We start from the raw sequence: 26,760 nt of genomic DNA, 5'->3' as shown, positions 1-26,760 counted from the left end.
CTCGCCGAGGACACCCTTTCGTCCGTGACGCCCCAATGCGCATGCGCACCAAGTGTTACCGGCTTAGGCGCTCTCAAGCCCAGAGTCCCTTCATACTGGTAGTCCGAATTCTCAATCCTTATCCCCTTTTAGCATGGTGTGAAAAGCTGTTTCTAGCAATTTTTACTTTTGTTTTTCCCGTTTCCCCTTTCCTCCTTTCTCCGTACTACCATTTACTTCAATATATATTTTATTTGCTGCTTGTCTGTCCTCTCTCACTAAAAGGTAAGCTATATGAAGGTAGGGATTTTGTCAGTTTTGTTTTACTGCTGTGTCCCCATGGCCAAGAAGAGTGCCTGGCCTATGTTAGGATCTCAATGAATGAATAAATCCAGAGCCTTCCATCTTACGGAATTATAGCATTTCAGAGCTGGAAAAGACTGGGAAATTATCTAGCTCAACTTTCTTAATTTATAGATGAGGAAACCACGACCCCCTTCATTGACTTTTTTGGTATCTTCCCAATACCACCGCAGCTTCTTTTCTAATGGGAAGAAAGTGGAATTCTAAGAACGCTGTGAGAATAGGTGTTTTGGGAATCGTTAACCAATCCTCAGTTTTTGCTTTCCATCTCATTTTCATTGAAACCTTATATTTTTAAAAATTGGAATTTGTCAAACCCAGTAAGCATTTGATATATATTGTTTAATGGCTGACCAAACCAAATCAGGAGATTTCTAGGGCTGATGAAGCAAAATCTTAATTATTGCTTGTATGAGCCTGCTGGGGCTGCTGTAACAAAAAATACCGCAGACTAGGTGGCTTAAACAACAGAAATTTATTTTGTCACAGCTCTGGAGGCTAGAAGTCTGAGATCAAGGTGTCGACATGGTTAATTTCTTCGGAGGCCTCTCTGCTTGGCTTGTACTTGACTGTCTTCTCCGTCTGTGTTGACATGTTCTTTCCTCTGTGCACTCACATATCTCTGTCCAAATTTCCTCTTTTTATAAGGACACTAGGGCATATTGGATTAGGGCTCACCCTAATGACCTCATTTAACCTTAATTACCTATCTCCAAATACAGTTACATTCTGAGGTGCTGGGGGATTAGGACTTCAACATACGAATTTTGGGGGGACATAATTTAGCCCATAACATCACTTTATGTGAATTCCTTACCTAGAGGAAAGGAATGACAGCAGAAACTCCAGAAAACTAAAAGTAATTAGTCCAAAACATCATTTGAACAGCTAACAAATTGAATTTGTGGTATTTGTTCTTATTAGGTGTGCAATTTCCTGAAGAAAAACTTCATGGAAACCATTTAAAGAAATCATTCAAAGTAACCACTTTTTCTTTCAGATTTCTTTAAATTACCTCAAAATTCTCTTCCCACAGATGTTTACTGAGTAAATACCTCTTATTTTACCCAAAATAAAGTTCACCAAAGATAAGGATAGGTTCTGTGTTTTTATTGATTAGACCTGTGTACACCTGTAATCCATCCATCATACATATAATATACAGTATCTGTATCAAATATCTGATACTAAAATAACTTACTGACAAATTCTAATATTGAACACAGAACAGTTCTATTAACAATAAAAAAACAAAACCACGAGTTTTTCTTGGAAAATTTAAATTCAGGCCATTATTTCACAATTTGGAAATCTGCGTAATCCAACTTTAAGATGACTTTCTCATTGTTGAAGTTTGCTCTGTCGATGTGCGATTTGGGACTTCCTTTTGTCTCAAGCCATTCTTGCATGTGACGCACTTTGGAGATGGGACCTTGCAATTGTCCTTGCACTGTGCCCTGGTCAGTGTTCTGGACCCAGCCTACCAATCCCAGCTTTTTACCCTCAGCCTAAGGGAAATAAAAAGACAAGAGAGCGAAATCCAGTGAGACTAAACAAAACAAAGTGAGACTACAATCTGTGCCAGAATCTTGGCCTAGAATCAAGCCACTGAAACTAATTTGATATTGTCCAGAACAGTCAAAACAGAAGGATAGCAAGGAGAATCTCATTGCTGATCTTACCATGAAGTGTTGGCCACTTGACTCCATTTCCTTCTTCTACCCTATAAAACCCAGGCACTAGAATTTTTTACTGTGTAGTCAATTTGGTTAAGTACTAAAGACTTAAGACCAAATCAAATGCTTTCAAACTAATTCCCTAAGGCTGATTGTTGTTAGGATACTGGGCTGTATCTTGCTCATTTTCCCTCCTAATCAAGAATCTATTGGGTATATTAAATAGAAAAAGCAGGAAGTTAGCTGATCCTTCTCTTTGTCTTGAACCAGGACCACACCTAAACAAATCCAGATGAATAAGTGTCCATTATATCTTTAAAGATCATTACAGAGTATTTCAGAATTTCTTGGGCAACTCATTCCATTGTTCTCACTACAGAGAAACTGTCTAACCCAAGGTCTTCAAGTTGCATCCAAAGCCCACTTTCTGTCATCCTCCTAGAGAAGGAAAAAGCAGCTGGTGATCAGCCTCTGAACACCAAAGTTTCATGAGACTACATAACTATTAGGTTTTCACTTGACTTTCTTCTCTTCCGTCTAAATAATCACAATGCCTTTAAAGTTGAATAAGTTTATGAAGACCATCTAATCATTGTAGTTGCTCTTTTCTCAACCTTTCCAATGTTCTTTCCTTTAAGTCATTAAAGTGTGGAATGACTGAAAATTTGGGAAAGGGAGCAATGTTTTAGAGGTAATTTTATTTTTGTAAAATTTCCAAGTAAGGATACTATAAAGTTATTGATTGTTAAAGTAATCTATCTAAATAGAAAGGGTTGGATTAAAAAAGAAAATGGGAGTTAACATGATTCTATGCCCAAATGCCAGAGTAGTGACCTAGTAAATGTGGGAAATTGCTGGAGCTGGCCAAAGAAAATGTTATGCACAGCAAAACCATGTTTGAGGAAGAACTGAAGTATCCATCAAATCAGTTATATTCAAAGCCAAGACATGTTTGCATAATGAACAAAAGAGACTTGAGTCAAATAAATAACAGTTTAAAGGATACAGAGGAAATTAAGGAATGAAGATAAATAGGAGATACCTACAGGATGTATTAAGTGCTGAAGATGGTGGCATAAAAAAAGAATGTGGGGAATGGATTTTGGGAAGACTCCACATCCAAATGACTTTGTATAACAACTGCACTCTTCTGCTTCAAATTAACCTGGGAGAGTTGCCTATCCCTAGTTCTTGGTTACATTATATGGCAACTCACTATAAGAAGGATCATGCTGAGTTTGGAGCAGGAGGTTATAACAGTGAAATAAATCTTTAAATTGCAATGTGTGATTAATCTGAACTCCCAAGAGTGAGTGAGTTCACTCTGAATGAGTTTGACTGGTGTTGAGAATGAGAATTTCCGACAGTTTTATTTGTGCCCTCAATTCTGAGCTTATTTTTTAAATGATAGCATAATGTTGCTGACTCATGTTCAGTTTTGAATATCTAAACAAGTAAACAGTGTTTTTTCCTAAGAAAATGCCAAAAAGCTAATTCTCCCTCATAACCATATTTGTGCTTGGAAAGTCATCTGGAAACATTTTAAGGAATATAATCACCAACTCTAGTCTCAATCTAAAAAAAGTCCCCTCAAATCAATAAACTAGACTTCCACCTTAGGAAACTAGAAAAACAAGAGCAACCCAAAACAAGCAGAAACAAGGAAACAATAAAGATTAGAGCAGGAGTTAATAAAATAAAGAATAGAAAAAAAGAGAAAATCAATGAAACCAAAGTTGGTTCTTCGAAAAGATCAACAAAATTGTCAAACCTTTAGCTAAACTTATAAAGAACGAAAGAGAGAAGGCTCAAATTACTAAAATCAGAAATGAAAGAGGGGATATTACCACCAACCTTAGAAAAATAAAAAGAATTACAAGGGAATACTATGAACAATTGTATGCCAACAAATTAGATAACTTAGATGAAAAGGGCAGATTCCTAGAAAGACTCAAACTACAGAAACTGAATCAAGAAGAAATAGAAAATCTGAATAGACCTATAAAAAGTAAAGTAACTAAATTAGTAATCAAAAACTTCCCACAAAGAAAAGCTCAGGATTAGATGGTTTCACAGGTGAATTCTACCGAACGTTTAAAGAAGAATCCTTCACAAACTCTTCCAAAAAACAGAAGAGGAGGAAACACTTCCCAAATCATTCCATTAAGCAAGTATTACCCTCATATCAAAACCAGACAAAGATCTCACAAGAAAAGAAAACTAAAGACAAATATCCCTTGTGAATACAGGCATACCTTGTTTTATTGCATTTCACTTTATTGCACTTTGCAGATACTGCAAAGATTATGACTTGCTGAAGGCTCAGATCATAGGTAGCCTTTTTTAGCAATAAAGTATTTTTTTAATTGAGGTATGTACATTGTTTTTTTAGACATAATGCTACTGCACACTTAATAGACTACAGTATACTGTACACATAACTTTTATATGCACTGGGAAACAAACAAATTTAGGTGACTCACTTTATTGTGTTATTCATTTTATTATGGTGGTCTGGAACCAAACCCTCAATATCTCCAAGGTATGCCTGTACTGATAAAAAACTCAACAAGATATGAGCAAACCAAATCTAGCAGTATATAAAAAAGATTATACACCATGAAAAATTGGAATTTATCCCAGGAATGAAAGGTTAGTTCAACATACAAAAACAGTACACCACATTAATAAATAAAACACCATATTAATAAATAAAATGGAATGTAACATATCATATTAATAAATAAAACAGAAAGCAGATGATCATCTCAATAGATGAAGAAAAAGCATTTGACAAAATCCAACATCTTTTTATGATAAAAACACTCAACAAACTAGGAACAGGAGAGAACTTCCTTCACCTGATAAAAGGCATCTGTGAAAAACCCACAACTAACACCATACCTAATGGTGAAAGACTGAAAGCTATCCCCCTAAGATCAGGAACAAGACAAAGATATCTGCTCTCACCACTTCTACTCAATATTATACTGAAGGTTCTAGCCAGGGCAGGGAAAAAGAAATAAAAAGCATTCAGAGTGGAAAGGAAGAAGTAAAACTACCTCTTCTCACAAATGACATATCCTGCATACAGAAAAGTCCTAAGGAATACACACACAGACACAGACACACACACATTCACAAACTAGAACAAAGAAGTTCACAAGGTTGCAGGATACAAGATCAATACACAAAAATCAATTGTATTTTTACACACTAGCAATGAACAATCAAAAATGAAATTAAGAAAACAATTCCATTTATAATAGCATCAAAAAAAATAAAATTCTTAGGAAAAAATTTAACAAAAGAAGTGCAAGACTTATATATGGAAAACTATAAAATATTTTGAAAGAAATTAAAGAAGATCTAAGTAAATGGAAAGACATCTCATGTTCACAGACTGGATGATTTAATAGTAAGATGACAACACTCCCTAAATTGATCTACAGATTCTACACAATACCTATCAAAAGCCCAGCTGCCTTCTTTGCAGAAGTTGACATTGATCCTAAAATTCATATAGAAACATAAGGGACCCAGAATAGCTAAAAATAATCTTGAAAAGGAAGAACAAAGTTGAAGGACCCATACATCCCAATTTCAAAATTTACTACAAAGCTACAGTAATCAAGACAGTGTGGTACTGGCACAAAGAAAGATATATAGATCAATTGGAGTCCATAAATAAACCCTTACATTTATGGTCAATTGATTTTTGACAAGGGTGCCATGACAATTCAATGGGGAAAATAATAGTCTTTTTAACAAGTGGTGCTGGGACAACTGGATATCCACATGCAAAAGAACAAAGTTGGACCCCCTACCTCACACCACATAAAAATTTAACTCAAACTGGATCAAAGACCTGAAGCTAAGAGCTTGAACTATAAAAATTTTAGAAGAAACTTTTAGAAGAAAACATAGGCGTGAACCTTCACGACCTTGGATTTAGGCAAAGCTTTCTTAGATATAACACTAAAAGCACAAGCAACAAAAGAAAAGATAAATTCGACTTCATCAATATTAAAAAACTTTTGTGCTTCAAAATTTTCATCAAGAAAGTGAAAGGAAAACCTGCAGAAAAGGAGAAATATTTGAAAATCATATAAATGATAAGGGACTAGTACCCAGAATATATAAAAATCCTTATAATTCAACAAGAAGACAACTCAATTAAAAAATGGGCAAAGGATTTGAATAGACATTTCTCCAAAGAAGATATAGAATATCTTCTTTCATGTGCCAATAAACATATGAAAAGATGTTCAACATTATTAGTCATTAGGAGAAGGCAAACAAAACCAGAATGAAGATATATACATACAATGGAATATTATTCAGCCTTAAAAAGGAAGGAAATTCGGACACATGCTACAATATGGACAGTCCTTAAGGACATTATGCTAGTGAAATAAGCCAGTCATAACAGGACAAATACTGTATGATTCCACTTATATGAGGTACCTAGAGTAGTCAAATTCATCAAGACAGAAAGTAGTAGTGTGATTGCCAGGGGCTGGGAGGAGGGGAAAATTAGGAGTTATTGTTTAATGGATACAGAGCTTCAGTTTTACAAGATGAAAAGAGTTCTGTGAATGGATGGTGGTGATGGTAGCACAACAATGTGAATGTACTGAAGGTCACTGAACTGTATACTTAAAAATGGTTAAAATGGCAAATTTTACATTATGGATATTTTACTACAATTTTTTTAAAAAGTGTGTTATATAGCTTCCAAATATTTGGGGATTTTCCAGTTCTCTTTATGTTATTGATTTGTAGTTTAGTTCCATTATGGTCGGCGAACATGCTTTGTATGACTTAAATCCTTTTAAATTAATTGATACCAGAAAACAACAAAAAACCAGAATATGTCAAAACAAAACAACAAAAAACCACTTCACACCCACTAGGATGGCTATAATAAAAATGATAGACAATAACAATTGTTGACAAGGATCTGGAGAAGGTGGAATTCTCATACACCATTGTGAGAATGTAAAATGGTGCAGCTGCTTTGGAAAAGTTTGGCAGTTCCTCAAAAAGTTATACATAGAGTTACCATGTGACCCAGCAATCTACTCCTAGGTATATATACCCAATGGAACTGAAAACAATGCTTACACAGAAACAGGTACATAAATGTTCACAGCATCATTTTTCATAATAGCCAAAAAGTAGAAACAACCTAAATGTCCATCAATTGATGAACAGATATATAAAATGTGGTATATCGGGGCCGGCCCGGTGGCGCAAGCGGTTGGGTGCGCGCGCTCCGCTGCAGCGGCCTGGGGTTCGCTGGTTCGGATCCCGGGTGCGCACCGACGCACTGCTTGGCAAGCCATGCTGTGGCGGTGTCCCATATAAAGTGGAGGAAGATGGGCACAGATGTTATCCCAGGGCCGTCTTCCTCAGCAAAAAAAGAGGAGGATTGGCGGATGTTAGCACAGGGCTGATCTCCTCACAAAAAAAAAAAAAAAAAAAAAATGTGGTATATCCATACAGTGGAATATTATTCAGCCATAAGAAGGAATGAAGTACTGACATATGCAACAATATGAATAAACCTTGAAAACATGTTAAGTGAAAGAAGCCAAACACAAAAGGCCACATATTATATGATTCCATTTACATTAAATGTCCAGAACCAGCAAATCCATAGAGACAGAAATGAAGCTAGTGGTTGCCAGGGGCTAGGAGGAGAAGGAGTGAGTGCTAATGGCTATGTGGTTTCTTTTTGATGTGGTGATGAAATGTTCTGGAATTAGTGCACAACTTTGTAAATATACTAAAAGCCATTGAATTATACACTTTAAAAGGGTGAATTTTATGGGATGTTAATTATATTGCAACTTAAAAAAAAAAGTCCGAGTATTCCCATCACTCATTCTAGGAGTGATGGAATTTAATTAAGAGGCTAGATGATATCAATATGCAAACTGACTGTAGCAAAATAAAACAATTGTTAAAATGAACATACATATTTAAATGATTATAAGTAGTCAAGAATAAGCTACAGGTCTAATTAAGGGGAAAAAAAGATGGCATTTTCCTTGTGGTTTTCCAAATCAATATTTGTCTCTCTGCATTCTTTTATTCGCTCTTTAAATTGAGGGCGAGGGGGTCAGTAAAGAAAGATGGGCTAGACTACCATCTGGTCCTTTTCCCTCAACAACTTTAATTAATCTTTGAAGTTGTCACCTCCATTTACTAAATCACAGGAACTTACCCTGCATAATTGGTAGCAAAGGAAATGGAACACAGCTCTTGCTACGACTTTCAGCAATTCTTTTTTTCCAACAGGCACTTCATATGAGTATGAAACAGGAGGAAATGATGTGCAAGTAACTGGAAAAAGGGGTAGTGACATTTAACATTCATATTTCAAAGATTCAGATTTGAATTTTAAATACCACAGTCGCAGGAATGTGACACTTGGAAAGTTCTGCAGTCTTAACTCATTATTTTTGGGGTTGGAGATACACTGGGCAGTGTGATACCCCCCTATCGAAAACAGAAGGGAAATTGAGATTGCATTTGTGTGTGCACCTTGAGAGAAGATTAATGACGTTGAGGCAGAGGCTGTCAATAATTTGTTCATCCCCTCAACTACTCCCTATGACTCTAAAAGGAATACCAGACTCCATGTGCAGTGTTACCACGACTTATCCTGGAATGTAGTATCTTCATTAGAAAAGCTTCACCTGGAAAAGGTAATTGTTCTTTCAAAGCCAAAATGAGTAAAAAGGAATTAAGTGGAGGAATGGAGGAAGGCTGAAGAAGTGAAAGAGGTCTGAGAAAATGCAGCAGCTACAGCGGAAGCAATTACATAAATCACATAAATGTCATGAGTTCATCGAAATGCCATCTCCTTGATCAACGTAAGCTTTCTTATAAGAAGTGTGGCTTGGTTTGATGATGCCACAACAGGGAAAACTGAGGAATCCCCTATGCCCTTTTGGAAGAGAGAAGCTCATGAATACGTGTCTGGGTACTCATGTACCACTGTTAGAAAACACCAGTAGTAACACCGATGAATCTTCCATTTACATTGTGTTTTACCCATTGCAAAGCATTTTCATACCCACTGCTCTACAAACCTCCTCTTTGCCATGCAGCTACCAAACAGCCAGCTTCTTCCGGGGTACGTCTGCCACGAACATGTCTCTTGTTCCCACGCTCATAACCTAGGTTTGTCCCCAAAGCCTGCAGGCCACATACCTGAGTGTACTTGCGGAAAAATACCCCTTGCACCTTCCCAAAAATTTCATAATCCACTGATATCAGAGTGTCCCCTTCTGCCATGCTCACGTTCACACCTGTCAGAGACCAGGAAAGCAGAAAAGTAAAGGACTCATCATCCTATTCCAAGCCCCTAATCCTGAGACAGAAACGGCCACACACCCCCCTTCTCCATCCTTAACACCTGCGACCTCTTCCTGACCTTAAGGTGCCCCGACTTCAGAGTACGTAAGCGGATACGTGCAAGCGCGGTGTGTGAACAGAGGGCACCCGGGCAAGGGAACTTCGGTCGCAACTGCCCACCGAGGCCTCTTTTGGGGCAATTAGCTGCTTATCCAGTGACCTCCCTACACCCATCTCCGATTCTGCTCCCTCTCCATCCCTACCTCTTCCCGCTTCGCTGCGGCAGCCAGAATCCCCTTCTACTAACATTTTAGGACTAACCGAATGATAGGTACGCCCCGTAGCCACGTCCCAGGATCACCCTCGTCGTTCTCCTCTCAGGCGGCCGAGACTACATCAGCGACCACCACGCCAACGGCCCCCTCAGCCGCGTAACCGTCGCGCCCGGAAGCTTAGAGCGCAGCTCCTCTTTCGCTGTCTCTCATGCCCATCACCTCCGCCGACCAATCACAGACGGAGCACTCGGCGCAGAGCCCGCCCAGAGGGTGGGGTTTCGGGACGCGGTTGTCACGAGCGTGAGCGAGCCTCGGGCTGGGGATCTGTCCAGGGTCTCGGATCAGATTGTACAGGCCGAACCCTCACCCCACCTCGGTCACTAAGCGCACCCCCTTTCTCATTTTCTCATGAGCAGACACAGGCGAAGAAGCACTTGAGATAAATTCAATCATTCAATATTTACTGAGAGTCTTCTGTGTGCCAGGCACAATCCTAGGTGGTTGACATACATTAGTGAAGAAAAAGGATCCCTAGCCTGGAGGAGCTTAAATTTTGGAGATGGGAGACAGACGGTATACGTTAAACATCACAAACAAACTGCATAGGACACATACAACCTTTCCGCCGTGACTTTTTCCTCCTCAAATGTTGGGTCATGCCTAAGTCTGGAATTGGTAGCAGTGGGGTACGTGTATAGGAGGTCCCAGTGGAGGTTATTTCTCCTTCTGTGCTTCTGGAAGCTGCCCACCAGAGTCCACTTTACTAAGAAAACTCCAAATAATGCTTATCTCAATCAATCGCAAGCACAAGCAAAATAACCCATGGCTCCAGATTCACAATTGAATCAGTCAATCTAAGCCAAATGACCAAATTGCATGAATTCTTTTGGGAAAAGGGAATCCTCAAGGGGAGACGTGGGTGACAATTTTTAAAAGTAGGGTTGCCTTGCAGGCATTTGAATCCAGCTACCCTTATGATTCACAGTGTGTGTGAAGGAAGTGGTGTTTATTGCTCCTCTTTGGATTGCTTATATACATTACATCCCTTTGTAACACCCCATATGTAAATATGCCAGATTGGCAGACTTGCCAAGGTGAGATGGATTTGCAATGGAAGCCATGGAGATGCATTTCACTAGTTTCCCACTACAAAGTGAGGATATAGATCCTGGAGACTCATATAACCTTAGTGCTGGCATGGGGGTGGGGGTGGGGTGGGAAGCTAGATTGAATGTAATGCTTGGCAATATTTGAAAATAATGCTAAACAGAGTACCTGGCTGATGTTATTTCTTTCTCTAAAATTCATTTTTTTAAAACTAGTTTCTCTATAGAATTAAACACCTATTGAGTGTTGGGGCCGGCCCCATGGCGTAGCGGTTAAGTGCGCGCGCTCCGCTGCTGGCGGCCCGGGTTCAGATCCCAGGCGCAGACCAATGCACCGCTTGTCAGGCCATGCTGTGGTGGCGTCCCACATAAAGTGGAGGAAGATGGGCACAGATGTTAGCCCAGGGCCAGACTTCCTCAGCAAAAAGAGGAGGATTGGCATGGATGTTAGCTCAGGGCTGATCTTCCTCAAGAAAAAAAAACCTATTGAGTGTCTATTATGTATGGGACACCTGTAGGATGTACAAAGATGAAAGATATATAACCTTTGTCCTCAAAGAGTTTTTCATTTAGTGTAAGGGACAAATATGCACGCAAATAATGACAAAACAATGCACAATATGCTAATTCAATTCCATGAACACCCATTGAGAGCTGATCATGAGCCAGCCCCGTGCTATAACAAGAACAGAAAATATTATGGGAGCACAAAAGAGCAAAGAGATTCACTCTGACTGGGAAGATTGGAAAAGCTTCTTGGAGGAAACAGCATATTATCCAAGGTTACCCAACCATGACGGGTAAGTGACGGAGTTGGGATTTAGTTCCAAGCAGTCTGAATACAGAGCCCACTCCCATAAAGGCTATGCTCTACCACCTCCTAGTACGTGGAGCTTGGCCTGAGGTGGTGCCACTGAGGTAACAAACTGCAAATAGTCAGGTATGGCTAGACCAGGGGTTCTCAGGTATGGCTAGACCAGGGGTTCTCAACCCTGGCTGCACATTAGGACCTTGGGGGAAGCTTTTAAAAATACTGATACCCAGGTCTCACCCCTAGAAATTGCTTTCCAGATAGTCCTAAAGCACAGCCAGGGTGGAGATCCACTGGACTAGACTCTGGGGAGGCAGGGCTGGAAAGGTAGGCTGGAACTAATCTGGCAGGTTGAAATACCACGTTAAATTACGTGTTTCAGCTTTATGCTATAGGTAAAGAAGAAGCCACTGGATAGGAGAACGACAGGTTTGGAAGTATTTAGGATAATTATTCTGGCAGCAGCATGAAGGATGAGCTCAGGGAGCAGATGTTGAAGGCAAGAATAGCAGTTAGGATTGTGATGCCATCCAATGAGAAGAGAGGAAAAACTCACCTACGGTAGAAGAAATGTAAAGGAAGGGTCATATATGAGAGACACTGCAAAGTAAATCCATCAGAGCCTGCTGACCGATTAGAGGGAAGGAGTGACAAAGAGGTACTCGGAGATGACTGATGCTTTCAGCGTGAGAAGGAACACTGGAGAAGAAGTGGATTGGGGGACTGGAGAGATGATCATGAGTTTGTTTTCTGTCACGCTGAGTTTGAGGTTCCTGAGGAACATTCATGTGGAGGTGCTAAATGAGCAGCTGGAAATTTGAGTCTGTAACTAAGGAGAGAAAGCTAAGCTGGATATCACTTATACACAGGTGAGACTTGAAATTTCAGCATTTGGTTGAATCACCAAGAAAGAGAATGTCTGAAACTGCATGTATATGAGAAATAAGAGGGCTTTGGAGAACACCTAAATTTGGGGGGCAGGTGAGGAAAAGACATAAATGCCAGAGACCTGGAAGAAGATGGAGCAAGGACATGTAGGAAGAAACCAAGGAAGCACAGGAGAGTGGGGCCGGCCCTGTGGTGTAATGGTTAAGTTCTCGAGCTCTGCTTCAGTGGCCTGGGGTTCGCAGGCCTGGATCCCAGCAGTGGACTTATGCACTGCTTATCAAGCCATGCTGTGGCAGGCATCACATATAAAGTAGAGGAAGATGGGCACGGAAGTTAGCCCAGGGCCAATCTTCCTCAGAAAAAAGAGGAGGATTGGCAACAGATGTTAGCTCAGGGCTAATCTTCTTCACCAAAAAAAAAAAAGAAAAAAAGAAAAAAAGGCACAGGAGAAAGTGAGAAGAGAGTTCCAAGGGAGTGAAAAATCAATAATGTCAAATAAGTAGCCTGAAGAAATAGCAGCTTTTGTCTTTGGTGATTGGAAGGTCATTGGTAGCCTTGCAGTTAAATACAGTGGCAAGAGTGGAAACCAGACCACAATGGACTGGATAATGAGCAGGAGATGAGGAAATGGGGGCAGCAAATGTAAAGTTTTCTATTAAGAAGTCTTGTGGCGAAGAGGAGAAATAAATGGGACCCTACCATGAGAGGTAGCAGGTCAAGAAAAATGAGGTTTGTTTTGCAGAGGAAAGTTAAGCATATTTTAAAACAAAGAGAAGGAATATGTGGATAGACACAACTTGAAGCTAATAAGATGGAGGGGTAAAGTGATGGAGTCAATTCATGGAGGGTAATGAAACGGACTAATTCAAGAGAACTCATGGAAAGAGAAATACTCTTCTTCCTCAGAGACAAGAGGGAAGGAAGTCAAGATGGAGGGAGGCACTCTGGCAAATTCTGCCAGACTGGAGGGGAGCTGTGGGAGCTGATGACAAGCAGGCCCCATGCTGAGATAACTGGGACTTTGAGAAGAGTGGGAAATGTCTGGAACTGCATATATAGAGAAGGCAGTAGAGAGTCAACTAGGAAAGAAAACAAAGAATATAAGGACTGCCCTGGAGGGCCCCACCAAGGAATTTCTTTGTAACATCTAAAAGATGTAATATGACAAGTTAAAGTATTAACACTGACTACTGCTGTCTATATTATTTTCCATGTGCATGAATCTTTTGAGTAGTTATGATATTGGCTCAACACAAGGTTAACGTAAGGGAAGCCATACTGTAGAAAAGAAACCCTATTGTAACTTTGAATGATCTCTGATTAATTAGCCCAGACATGCTCTGTGGATTTTATGGCCACTCCCAGTTGCTATAAGTTGATAACTTTGTTCTCTTGAGTTCCTTAGGAATGTGATGACCCCCCCAACAGAGAGTCTATGCTGATAGCCATCATCAATAACAACTGAAAGATCTGGTGTGGCGACTCCCAGTCTGTAACACCAGAAGGTCAACATTCCTAAACCCCTCCCCTATAACCCACTGGCCTATGTAACTGCTTTAAGATTTTGTGCCCCTTAAGATGGTTCTTTTGGACATGAGTCAGCAATCTTCCCTTTTGCTAGCAAGTTGTAATAAAAAGTCCTTTTTCTCCTTGCTTCTTGACTATTGGCATGCCTTGCGGCCAGCAGATGAACCCCCTTTTTAGGTGGTAACAGTTACAGGAAAAAAGTAAGCTGCCTGTTCTAAATAGCTTACACAAAGGAACTGAAGCATGAAGACAAATAAACTCTTTTCTGATGTTAACAATTTATACAGTATCATTTAGTGTTGAAACTAGGTTATACTGACTATTTTCGATCTGGTAGTTAACTTTATTATCATTTCATTTGGCTGAGTCATTCTTGGGCCCTAAGAAAAGACGGCCAGAGTTACCACGTGAGAATCAAACATCATATCAAAATAATTAGACTGGCTACAAAAACTACCCCGGAAAGATACTGCATAGCAAAACCTAGGCGAGTTAATAAAATTTGACTGCAAGGTCCAAATTATCGGCGAGGATAAGCACGGAGAGAGATACATAGCCATACCTGGGGCCCGGACAGAGCAGCGGAGCATGCTAAGAAAGGCTATCAGCAGGCCCACTCCCGCTAAGTGGGCGGACATCGGAATCCTGCCGCGGAATGACTGGAGGGCACAGCTAGGGGCTCGGGCGTTTGCCAGGGAGGGGCGCGCCCCAGGGTCTGGGAGCACCATTCACAGAAAAATACAAGTTCTTTCATGGAGCCCCAGAAAAGCTTCTCCCGCCCCCTCCCCCGTTCCCAAGGGCAGGGCGATGGAGCTCCAGAGTTGGCAGGACACCCAGTCAAGTGATACTCAGGCTGACCGCACCCCACCCCCCCCACCCCCCCTCGCGTGCGGACTGCGCCTGCGCGCGCTGCCCCGGGCGGGCGGTGCTCGCTGCCAGAGGCGGGGTTGGGCGCGCACGCGCTCCAGTCTCCAGGCAACGGGAATAACAGAGGCCAGCTGAGAGCGCCTGCGCGGCCGGCGGTTGGTGGGTGTCCGGTCGGGAAAACTAGGTCCTGGAGTTTTCCCTGAGCAGGGACGGTCCCCGAGAGCCTCAGGTACGCGGAAGGGCGCGGAGACGTGAGGTCAGCACCTCGACCTCCCAAGGGCCAGAGGTCAGAAGAGCGCTTTGTCCCCAAAGCGGGCTCCCCAGTGGGGGCGCCCCAGCTGACCCTCCAGGACAGAACGTGACTTCCGCATTCCGAATCTAAAACCTGCAGCGGCCAGGTCAGGTGGTCCCCGCCTTTCAGGTTACAGACCTCTCGCTGTCTGCGCCGCGGGGGCTCCTTGGGTGAGGATCTGTCAGCCAGGCACCTGCTGCACCAGGCCCTGAGTGCCCTCTGTGCTCTTTGGAGTCAAGCACGGTTCCAGCGGGAGGGAAGCCCTGAGAGCTCTTTGTTGCCAGTCATTTACCTCCGGGCTGCAGTTGTAAAAGGATTGGGCTGGACTCGCAGTTCTAAATTCCAGTCATGTACTCTAACTGAGCGAACCCCTCAGTTTACAGGTGAAAAAACTGGAACCAGCAAGGGGAAGTTGCTTGTCCTTTGTCACCGGCCAAAAGCCTGACTTTCAATCCAATAGCTCTTTCCACCTACTACGGAATATGATGTGTCCGGCAGGAGCATCACTGTGTATGGCAGGGGCTAGTACTGGTATAAAGGAAAGCTAGGCAGCAGGAACACCTGTATCATATTCGTTTTTCTATCCTCAGGACCTAATAAGCACTCACAGGACATAATCTCTCGCCAAATGCTTATTGAACGAAAGCTCTGGCAGACCCAGCACCACTGTCCCTAAAAAGTCTAAGGGGAAATGTGGGTAGGACAAGTATAGAAACAGTTTACTTTAGTAGCTGGGGTGAATCTCAAACTCCTCATATATCTGGTTTAAATTTCTTCTAGGCTTCAGTCCAGGCCCTGAATGGCTGGTCTCCAGTTGGTGCCACCTCTGCCTGTGGGCGTTATGCTCCCATATAATAAAATAGAAGCTCCAGGGCTCCACTCAGCCAAGCAAGACCCCTGTGAAAAAGGTGACTCTTCCCAGCGGTCCTTGATGGGGCACCTGAGGAACAATTTCCAGCAGAAGCTTTTGAGCAACAAAGAGCTGACACTGGATAATCTCTATACTCACCCCAAATGGAACACCTGTACAGAAGCCCAGAGCCACACCTATCCCCACTGTGCTGGAATCAGCCAGCAGGATTCAGGAAGCAATACCCAGGGCCAAACAAAGTGTTTGTGTTACTCATCAAGCCGTCAGTCCCGGTATCCCAAAGCAAATAACCAGGACTTCATCCCCTTTACAAAGAAGCGAGTTGGGGTAGACCGGGCATACCCACTGAAGCCCGTGTTCCATCGGAAGTCTCGTAGTACAGGTGAGGCTGGCACTGATGGGGACCAGAATGTCTCTCCACGACCCCCTGAGCCAAGAGAGTTTTTATACAGCAGCTTTGATTCAAGAAACTGGGTGAACACATCTGTGGCTGGCACTGTTGCTGCCATGCAGGGGGAGAGGGCCATGGCAAACCTCAACAGGACTTTGTGGCTGCAGATCCAAAGACTAGAGGCTGCAGGAGAGAGCTTAGAGGAGGAAATCCGAAGAAAAGAGACCCTCCTGAGGCAAAAGCTGAAGAAGACAGAGGAGGAACTCAGAAGGATTCAAAAGGAAAAGGAACAGACAGAGGAAAATGAAAAAGGAGAGCTACAGAGAAAGACACTCCCCAGGAGAAGAGTCAAAGGTAATAGCAACACCACATACAAACCTCTCTTCTCCCCAGAATTCGGGTCTGAGGGGGTCTTCAGTAGAGACAGGGGAGAGGATGAAACTTGGGTACGGTCTCAAGAAAATTCTAGTCCATTCCAGTTCTCTGATTATGGAATACAGAAGCTCAAAAGAGAAAGACTAGGGGCAAGCAATAACAAAATCCGAGACCGAGTCTCAGGGCCATTGAAGGCGAAGTTTTCTCAGCCTTCAGAAGTGCCAGGCAGTGCTTTGCAGGGATCCACCAGCAATTCTAGCTTGTCCGGGGCACCAGACTCCTCAGGTCCCAGCTGTCCCACTGAAGAGCCAGAACTCGGCGAGTGCAGCCACTGTGGACGCAAGTTTCTCTTGGTCAGGCTGGAGAGACACTCCAATGTTTGCCGCAGGATGCAGAGTTCCAAGAGGAAAGTGTTTGACTCATCCAGGGCCCGGGCTAAGGGCACAGAACTAGAGCAGTACTTGAACTGGAAGGGACCAGCCTCAGTCAAGGTAACAAGGGCTTCATGGATTTGACTTTGAGTGTAAGGGCCTGTTATATCCTCATCAGTTTTCTTTAGAAGAATTTCATGTGTCAAATAGGGAGAAAGTGAGAATTAACAATTATTGATTACTACTGTGTGCCGGTCACTGTGATGGGAGTTTTTCATATGGTCCTCACCACAACCCTGTGAGGATTTCATTATCTCTTATCAATTCAAAAATTAAGTCTCAGAGGGCCCAGCCTGGTGGCACAAGTGGTTAAGTGTGTGTGCTCTGCTGCGGTGGCCTGGGGTTCGTCGGTTCGGATCCCGGGAGTGCACCAACACACCGCTTGGCAAGCCATGCCATGGCGGTGTCCCATATAAAGTGGAGGAAGATGGGCATGGATGTTAGCCCAGGGCCAGCCTTCCTCAGCAAAAAAAGAGGAGGATTGGCAGATGTTAGCACAGTGCTGATCTCCTCAGAAAAAAAAAAAAAAAAAATTAAGTCTCAGAGAGGTTAAGTTGGTTGAGATCACAAACAGCTTTAAATGACAGAGTCGGCATATAAATCTGGGTCAGAATGACTCCAAAATCTAGACTTAAAAAATATATGTCCTTTTGATTATAAAAGTAATAAACACTACTGTAAAAAATTCAAAAGACAGGAAAATTATAAAGAAAACAACTATGCAGCATTTTACCACCCTGAGAGAATTCCTTGCTCTAGGATCTGTTCCCACTCCTATAACCATATCTATTTTTCAGGATTAGCTCAATTTTGATATATCTTCTTAGTAAATACATGAAACACAACTAAGTTTGGAATTCTTTATCTCCCCATTTAGAGTGTAAACACCTTAAAGGTAAAGGAATTTATTTTCAGTGATGGTTCAAAACATTCCTAGCTACAGAAAAACTAGGTTGTATAAAGTAAGGACTTCAAGACACTTACATGATAAGTTTAGGGGAACTTCACAGGCACATCTGGACAGTCAGATCTGGAGAAGATTGTCTCGGAAATAAGTCCATGACCCTGTCAAGGTTATGCCGCTTGGTTTGTAAAATGAGTGTTTCTCAAAGTGTGGCATGCTGACAAACATTTTTCATTTTAGTGGTTTTAGTGTGTATTAGAAAAATATAACAACATATTAAGCCCTTGATTTCCAGGAAACATGAATTTAAAGAAAAATATTAAGTAATTAATAGGGGGAGGGGCCGACCCCGTGGCATAGCGATTAAGTGTGCGCGCTCTGCTACTGGCAGCCCAGGTTCAGATCCTGGGCGCACACCGACGCACTAATTCTCCGGCCATGCTGAGGCGGCGTCCCACATACAGCAACTAGAAGGATGTGCAACTATGGCATACAACTATCTACTGGGGCTTTGGGGAGAAAAAAAGGAGGAGGATTGGCAATAGATGTTAGCTCAGAGCCGGTCTTCCTCAGCAAAAAGAGGAGGATTAGCATGGATGTTAGCTCAGGGCTGATCTTCCTCACAAAAAAAAAAAAAAAATAGGGGGATAAAGTGAAAGTAGTATGCAAATGATCAAAGTTTGGGAAAGCCTAGACCATATGATCTCAAAGGCCCCATCCAGCCTTTGAGCTGGATATTCTAGCAAAATGTGAGAGCCTCATTTCATTTCTTTCCAGCCCTCCCTCTGCTGCACTAGCACCTCTGGTCCTTCAGCACTTTACAGTTTCTGTGCGTTTTTAATGGGGCCTTTAAAAACTCACATTTATGTGATGGCTGTTAGGAAAAGTAGTTTGCATTTAGTTACTTCTTTCAGTACAGTTTGGGAGATCACCCGAGAAAGTCCCTTCCGTGTTCAGAGATAATCTCCCTGAAATCCAGTGTCCAATAACAAGTCAACATTTTGCTCTTGCAGATGATGACATGATCACCAGTTCCTGGTCTTTCCTGTTTTCTTTCTGGTCAACCCAATGATCCACTGGGGTATTCTCTGTCCCACTATCGTGGTTTATTTCCGGCCAGAATCTAAAGAATCTTGTGTTTCTTAAATTCCTAAATACAGTGGCAGTGAAGCAAAAGAATTGGGTTTCTGAGATCAGACACCCTAGCTTTGTGGAAACTAGTTTAGGGGAATATGTTGCACTGAGGACACCAAGGCAGAAAGGACCTGCACTGAGATGCACTTCCCTCCTTGGAATGTCTCAAGTCTTATTCCAAAGCTCTGTGCCCCTGGAAGCTGCGTGGTTTGTGTCTACCAGTCATTCCTCTAGTAGACTCACAAGAACAGGTGATTTTTCCTTGTATTCTTTAATCTTCCCATAACTTCCAGCAGACTCATACCTATTGTCTCTCTACTGGACCTTAAGCATTTGAGCACAGGGACCACATTTCTGTGCTTTGTGATACATGTTAAATGAATAAAATTTCAATACAATGAAAATTAAAGTATAAGTAGCATATGGTTGAGGAACTTTCCCCTAATTCAGTTCTTTTAAAGGTTCCTGGATACCATCTCTAACACTTGATTTTCCTGCCTTCTTGTCTGTGTCAGAGACTCTCTTGATGCTTCCTTTTCCTTTGATAGCATCTCTTCCTATTATTCGTCATTAATGATGTCAGATCACCAAGCGGCTACTAGTCTTCTTTCTTTTTTCTTGTTTTTAAAATTAATTTTCTTTTAATCTAAATTATATTTGAATACATTTTAAAAATCATGTAGTACTAAGTGATGTATAATGCAGACCAGCAGTATCCTGCCTCATCCCTCTCCAACCCCTAATCCAGCCCCCAGAGGCAGCCTTCAGTTCTATAGATGACTCTTCTGGTATGCATTTCCATATTTCTAAATAATATGCTTATTTTCTTGATTTATCAGTTTTGCACATTATCTGATGACTGCTTCATATGGACGCTGCAGGTTAAGGTCTCTTTCACATCCCCTCTCCTAGTGCTTGTCTCCTTCCCTTATCCTCCCATTGTAGTAGAAGTAAAATTTTGGGTTAAATCTGTAGTCAGCTTTTACATTATAATGACCATGTAAATTTTGTTCACTGATGAGTGAACAAATTCTGCCCCTGCACCTGGAGTTAATAATTGACTCATGTTTTCATGTGTTTAGTCCTCCATACCTAATTTTTTTCCTAAATGATCTGTCTAATGTCAGACACCTGTTAATGTCTGTGTCAATGCTCGAACACCTGTCATAATCTATCAGTTTGATTTTTTTGTTCTGGAAAGCTCCCTCTCACCATTCTTTTTCCTCCTGCTCCAGTCTGGAGTGGTTATTCTCTGGGCCTGCTGCAGACCTGTTGTCTTGGGATGCCTCTCTGCTTCTCTCCTGTGTTGGGTCCCCTGTTTCCAGCATCCTGTGTCTTCCTTTTTCTTGCTTTACTTCTTGCTTTGGTGAAGCTTACTAAGAAAGGTGCATGGGAGGCATATTTTTTGTCTTGGAATGAAGGAAAATATCTATATAAGAGCCTCATATTTGATTGATAATTTTGCCAGAAGGGAATTCTACGTGGAAAATTATTTTCTGTTAGAACTTATTACGCATTTTCCCACTAGCTTTTAGCATCCAGTGTACAGAAATCTGATGCTATTTTGATTCCTGCTCCATTATATGAAACCTACTTTGTTTTTTTTTTCTTTTTCTGATAGTTTACAGGATTTTCTCTTTATTTTTTTTTTAAACAGTTTTTATTTATTTATTTTTTTGTGAGGAAGTTCAGCCTTGAGCTAACATCCATGCTAATCCTCCTCTTTTTGCTGAGGAAGACCGGCTCTGAGCTAACATCTATTGCCAATCCTCCTCCTTTTTTTCTCCCCAAAGCCCCAGTAGATAGTTGTATGCCATAGTTGCACATCCTTCTAGTTGCTGTATGTGGGATGCGGCCTCAGCATGGCCAGAGATGCGCTGCGTCAGTGCGCACCAGGATCCGAACCCGGGCCGCCAGTAGCGGAGGGCACGCACTTAACCGCTAAGCCATGGGGCCAGCCCTCTCTTTATTTTGAAATTCTGAAATTTTACAATGATTCTATTGGATACTTGGTAGGCCATTTCAGTCTCAAGAGTAGTGACCTTTAATTCTAGGAATGTTCACTGTATTATTTCTTTAATAATTTTCTCCCTGGGTTTCTTCTGTTCTTTTTGGAAAACCTAATGGATTCACTTCCTGGATTGACTCTAATTTTCTAATCTTTTCTTTTCTACTTTCCATCTTGATCTTTTTTCCCATTCTGAGTAATTTCTTGACATTATTTTCTATTTTTATTTTTGGCTGTCAGAGTTTTAATTTATAATAGTTCTTTCTGGGCCGGCCCCGTGGCTTAGCGGTTAAGTGCGTGCGCTCTGCTGCTGGCGGCCTGGGTTCGGATCCCAGGCGCGCAGCAACACACCACTTCTCCGGCCATGCTGAGGCCGCATCCCACATACAGCAACTAGAGGGATGTGCAGCTATGACATGCAACTGTCTAGTGGGGCTTTGGGGGAAAAATAAATAAAAAAATTATAAAAAAAAAAAAAATAGTTCTTTCTGGTTCTCTGGTTGTTTCTTTTTCATACTATATATATTCTTGTTTTATGGACACAACCTCTTCTTTGTTGATATTATGGTTTTTTGTAAAAAAAAGATTTGTTGATATTATGGTTTTGTAAAAAAAAGTTTTCTCCTGCTGCCTGCCTTGTTGCTGCTTCCTGAGAGCATGAGCATGCATGTGTGTGTTCATGTACCTATTTTGGTCTCTCTCGTTAGAGCTTTACTCAAATATCTGGTGATCCTGGGCTGTCCATTCATATTTAAGCTTCAGTGGGGCTTGTTGACTAAGGGCCTTCATATTAGGGTTATCAAATAGTGAGCCTTTTAACTGGGGTCCCTCAGAGTTAGCATCTGATGGCTTTTCTCTCAAATGCTTAGTGCATCCAGAGAACCCTTCAGTTTCCTAAAAGGGTGCCAGTGTACTTGGTACTCTGGGAGCTGAGTGGAGGAAGGAGGCCGACAGTTCCAAAATTCATTTTATATACTTGCACTCGATCCCTATTTTAAGCCCCAAGATTAACTCTGTTCTCCACTGTGCCTGGATTTCCTGAGTCTGAAAGCTGTCTAGTTCAATTTCTCCAGAGAATAAACACCTGTTCTCTTGTGAGGGTGCCAGAAGTGATGCACACTTGGGTGTACAAGGTGGGAGAGGAGCCCTGGGGCCAACTTGTTTTCAGCCCTGCACCTCCTGCCTTTCCACTACTTGTACTTCCAAGCACTGAACCTCCCAGGGGTTCTGCTGGGAAAAATGGCTTGCCTCTCAGTACTATGCCCCTTAGTTTAAGTGCCTCCACTCGGGCAAGTCAGTTATCACTGTTGCTCCTTTCCTGTTCTCTTTGACCTTGTGGATTAACATTCTTTTTATTTCCTTGCTATCATTCTAATGGAGACTCATAAGGAGATGAGGTAAACGCCAAGTTGATTGATCAGTCTTCCTTCTACTTACAGGCTGAACCCCCTCAGAAGAGCAACTGGAGACAGAAGCACGAATCTTTCATCTGTACCCTCCGTCAGGCTCGAGAGGTCCAGCAGGTAATTGCCAGGCAAGGTGGAAAGCCCTCAGACTTGCCTCCCATCCTGCCTGCAGAAAATCCAGACTACATTCAGTGTCCTCACTGTAGCTGCCACTTTGCTCCCAAGGTGGCCGAGCGGCACATTCACAAGTGTAAGACCATCAAGAACCATCCTCCGCCTCCAAGGAAGCATTACGGTTGAGCAAACAACAGTGGAAATCTCTGTAGTTCCAAAGGCTCTGCCTCCCTTCAGCAGTAAACAGGAATAGAACAATTTGATGCAAAGCAGAAAGAACTAAAACTTTTACAGCTCCCAGATCTGCCTGCAGAGCTGAATTCAGTGAGGAGAGACCCCTTGCCAAGCAGCAGAAGGCAGCAGGAAGCCTCAGCTTCCCACTAAATTACCACCTCAGGCTGGCGTGCCTTATGTTATTGCCCTAAGAACTGATGAGTGAAGACACTTAAGAGTAGCAAGCAGGCTACATTAAAGCTCTCTTCTCATAAGCCCGACTTGTGGTTTGTGCTAGTTAAGTGACTCCATTTGCTGTGCCTTCTTGCCACTGCCTCTGCGTGTATGTCTGTGGTTCCTGTTAACTCTTCTTGCTCTTGCGTAAAGCTGGCTCATTAGGATGAGTTGGTGTCAGAGGATCACGGTCACCCGGATGGTATCTTACAAAAGATAATACGATTTTGCTGAAAGGAAAATAGAAGTCTGTCTTTAACCTCCCTGGTGCATGGTCCTGGCCAAAGGCCAATAGAAGTACGTAAGGTTAGGGTGCCAGAACGTCCTAAACCCTCCCTGTGGTGTACTGTGTAATAAAGGGGACCTCATCTTTATGTACTTTACAAGGTAGGGATGGGAGAAAGCACATTGTCTCAATAGTTGTTCTTTTCTAATGGATTTCATATGCCAAAAAAAAAAAAGGAAGGAAGGAAGAAACTTGTTTCAGCTATTGCTAGCACTTTGCTTTCAAATCAGGCTGGTTGGATGGTTTTTAAATGAGACAGCAAAATCTACCATCCAAGCAAGCTGGGACACTCCAGTGTCACACGTCCCTGCCGATTATACCACAATAAACTAAACTTTGAAGGAAAAGGTACCAGATATTTTTAATTTTCTCTGTGCGGAATCATGCCTAGTGCAAGTAACCTTCATAATTAGGCCCTCAATAAATGGGTTTTGGGGATTTAAAATTAAACAAGTAATAAAATGAGTGAGTCCTAGACTTGTCAAATGGGAGAAGTGATAAGGTAATGTCTGATGGGGGTAATATCAGTTCAGATAGGATGAAGCTAGCACGAAAGATCTGAAATACTAGGATTTTTGTCCTGAGAGCATCACTCAAATTGTTAGTTTAAAATACTAGAGAAAAATCACCCAACCTGACCTGGGCAAACGGGACTGGGCAGACAACAAAACCATATTTTACTAAACAACAAATGGCCATTCACTCTTGTTCCATTTCCTCTGTAGCTTCTGCTGAGTGGCTGTGCTAGCAGATCAGACCAATTTAAACTGTGGGTTTAAGGTCTTAGCTGTGAAGCTGCAGGACACTAGGCTGAAAAAAAATTATTATTTTTTTGTGTGAGGAAGATCAGCCCTGAGATAGCATCCATGCCAATCCTCCTCTTTTGCTGAGGAAGAGTGGCCCTGGGCTAACATCTGTGCCCATCTTCCTCCACTTTATGTGGGACGCCGCCACAGTGTGGCCTGACAAGTGGTGTGTTGGTGCGTGCCCGGGATCTGAACCCGGGCAGCCAGCAGCAGAGCGCACACACTTAACTGCTATGCCACAGGCCGGCCCCCTGAAAAAATTTATGTATTTAAAAAACAGCATACATTGTATTGCTTTATGCTCTTCTTAATTGTTGCAAAGAAAAAGAGTTATCACATAATGGGGCTTTTGATTGGCCACTTACAGAAACCTCATATAGAGACGCTGGATATTTAACCCAATATATACATTCCCCAGGCAAGTTTAATGAGGTATACACTTGAAGTTTCACAATGATGGTAGAAGCAACAGATGACAAGAATGAGCTGTGGCCAAGGTCACAAAGTGGTAGCCTGTGGACTGCTTTGCCCCTCAGATATGTTTCATTTGGCTGGCACTGCATTAAAATATAATTTGACATTTAAAAATTGGGATACGGAGCGTGTCTTAAAAAACTGGAAGTTCTGGAAGCACTGGGCCAGCAACCCTGCATAGCACCAACTGAGTGAGGTTCCGAATCGGTTGCTCCTGCAGACAGGACAGAGCACTGAGATCACCACAGCCCCACCTGGCCTGCTTCACTTATTTGCCTTCTCTGCCTGGCCCCACAGGCACTTGGGTTTGGGATCCCTGGATGATGTTATTAAGGTCAGAGATCAGAGCCCTCCAGGGAGAACAAATGTGTGTGGAAAGAGTGCTTTCTATAGACACAGGAAGCAGTTATTCATTCTTATGTTGCTAAAGAAATAAAACAATAGTCAATGCCTTAGTGTTCCCTTTGATTTCAACATGTTTAGGCCTTGATTATATTAGGAATATATTAGTCTTTTATTTATTTTTCTTTGTGAGGAAGATCAGCCCTGAGCTAACATCCATGCCAATCCTCCTCGTTTTGCTGAGGAAGACCGGCCCTGAGCTAACATCTATTGCCAATCCTCCTCCTTTTTTTCCCATTTTTCTCCCCAAAGCCCCAGTAGATAGTTGCATGTCGTAGTTGCACATCCTGCTAGTTGCTGTATGTGGGATGCTGCCTCAGCATGGCCGGTGCGTCGGTGCGCGCCCGGGATCCAAACCCGGGCCGCCAGCAGCGGAGCGCACGCACCTAATAGCTAAGGCACAGGGCCGGCCCCTATATTAGTCTTTTAAATTCAGCTTGATCTGACCTTTGGGAAGAGGTAAGAACCCTTGTTTTTATCTAAGTCTCTTCCTGGATAGGAGAGGATGATAGTGGATAAATAAACGCTGCTTGTTAATGTCCATGTGTTACATTACTTTATCCAACAACCTCTAGTGCAAGTAAATGTTATAAATTTTAAAGTTCAGAAGGTTACACAATGGGAAAAATTTCATGGTGAAACTCACTTCATTTAAGTGTGTGCAGACGTGCTGAGATAGTATTTCTTAACAGCAGTGTACTCAATGCAGCACAGTACCTTTTGGCCAACATTTGCTTTTGGGAATCAATTTATCATTCTTCACGGCTACACAGGAGGTAGCAGAGACATGATGTAGTGTTTTTCTTCCTAATGTTCATGATTCTGTGAGGGTTAGTGATCAGCATGTTTATTTCCATAGTTCATCACTGGAGCAATAAATGATTCCTGGCTTTGCGGGAGGAAGGAACATGTTTTGTAGTCCTGACTACAGCCCATTCTGCCCTGACATTATCATGAATAATACTTCTTTGGAGGCCCAGGGATACTCATTTCAACGAATTTATTTAATACATCCTTGCTCCCAGAATTGTTCTTTCTATTATGAATGTTTCCAAATACATGGCAAATCAAATGAAATGTGAGTTTAAGGCTGCTTTTGCTTTAAACTTTAGTGAAATGCTCAGCCAAGACAAGTTATAACTTGGCTGTGCTATGCCAGAGAGACCAAATACAGTTCAAGCTCTTTGAGGGGAAAACAGTTTTATAAACATAAACTGGTATTATCACTTGAAAAAGCCCACTGAGATTGAGGAGGTAAGTACAAGAAGTGATCTTTCCTCTTTTAATGGCTCATTTTTTAATCCCTCTGCACTTTTAAGCACTATATTTTAAAAATTTGAAGGAAAAGTTGTAGAAGCAGAAATGATTCTGTTAGCAAGAAAAAAATTGGAAAGAAGCAAAGATTATTTCTGGTGCAAATGTACCTTGTGTTGTCTCTGTTACAAGAACATTTATTTATTTATATAAAGACTCATTGAATCAGATTCATGAAGGCCTAGAATCTGGGTGTTTTATCCCCAGTGACTAAGGTCCGTGCGCAGGCTTACTGAGGCATTGCA

The 26,760-nt window shown here is 42.0% G+C and overlaps 2 protein-coding genes across 6 annotated transcripts; one reads left to right on the top strand and one right to left on the bottom strand.

Annotated features, from left to right (window-relative positions):
- Positions 1 to 1,437: 1,437 nt before the first annotated feature.
- ACYP1 (acylphosphatase 1) lies at positions 1,438 to 14,774 on the bottom strand. Of its 4 annotated transcripts, none has more exons than XM_004426368.3 (3): positions 14,556 to 14,774; positions 9,243 to 9,340; positions 1,438 to 1,850 (listed from the first exon to the last, which is right to left on the bottom strand). In XM_004426368.3, the coding sequence occupies exons 1-3, from the start codon at positions 14,719 to 14,721 to the stop codon at positions 1,635 to 1,637; spliced, it is 480 nt and encodes a 159-aa protein (XP_004426425.2). In that variant the 5' UTR covers positions 14,722 to 14,774; the 3' UTR covers positions 1,438 to 1,634. The 4 variants fall into 4 exon arrangements, with proteins under 4 accessions (XP_004426425.2, XP_087304314.1, XP_014639907.1 ...); XM_087448188.1 differs by lacking the exon at positions 14,556 to 14,774 and adding an exon at positions 9,694 to 9,853; XM_014784421.2 differs by lacking the exon at positions 14,556 to 14,774 and adding an exon at positions 9,650 to 9,852.
- A 220-nt stretch (positions 14,775 to 14,994) lies between these two features.
- On the top strand, positions 14,995 to 26,668 carry ZC2HC1C (zinc finger C2HC-type containing 1C). 2 transcript variants are annotated; one of them, XM_004426461.3, is made up of 3 exons: positions 14,995 to 15,089; positions 15,933 to 17,280; positions 22,706 to 26,668. In XM_004426461.3, exons 2-3 carry the CDS (start codon positions 15,952 to 15,954, stop codon positions 22,970 to 22,972), a joined length of 1,596 nt encoding a protein of 531 aa, XP_004426518.1. In that variant the 5' UTR covers positions 14,995 to 15,089; positions 15,933 to 15,951; the 3' UTR covers positions 22,973 to 26,668. The 2 variants fall into 2 exon arrangements, with proteins under 2 accessions (XP_004426518.1, XP_087304304.1); XM_087448178.1 differs by having other exon boundaries at positions 14,995 to 15,258.
- Positions 26,669 to 26,760: the final 92 nt, after the last annotated feature.

Source organism: Ceratotherium simum, chromosome 24, assembly GCF_057802395.1.
Source record: "Ceratotherium simum simum isolate JZ-2026a chromosome 24, ASM5780239v1, whole genome shotgun sequence".
Taxonomy (NCBI): domain Eukaryota; kingdom Metazoa; phylum Chordata; class Mammalia; order Perissodactyla; family Rhinocerotidae; genus Ceratotherium; species Ceratotherium simum.
This window is presented reverse-complemented; position numbering and strand designations above follow the sequence as displayed.

What these genes read in the sequence shown, in the direction of transcription:
- ACYP1 (XM_004426368.3), bottom strand. Translation starts at nt 14,721, where the DNA reads ATGGTGCTCCCAGACCCTGGGGCGCGCCCCTCCCTGGCAAACGCCCGA. An exon ending in CTGCTCTGTCCGGGCCCCAG is followed by an intron (nt 9,341 to 14,555) that starts GTATGGCTATGT and finishes GGTCTCTGACAG; the next exon opens with GTGTGAACGTGAGCATGGCA. An exon ending in TTTTCCGCAAGTACACTCAG is followed by an intron (nt 1,851 to 9,242) that starts GTATGTGGCCTG and finishes TATTTCCCTTAG; the next exon opens with GCTGAGGGTAAAAAGCTGGG.
- ZC2HC1C (XM_004426461.3), top strand. Translation starts at nt 15,952, where the DNA reads ATGGCTGGTCTCCAGTTGGTGCCACCTCTGCCTGTGGGCGTTATGCTC. An exon ending in AGGGACCAGCCTCAGTCAAG is followed by an intron (nt 17,281 to 22,705) that starts GTAACAAGGGCT and finishes TTCTACTTACAG; the next exon opens with GCTGAACCCCCTCAGAAGAG.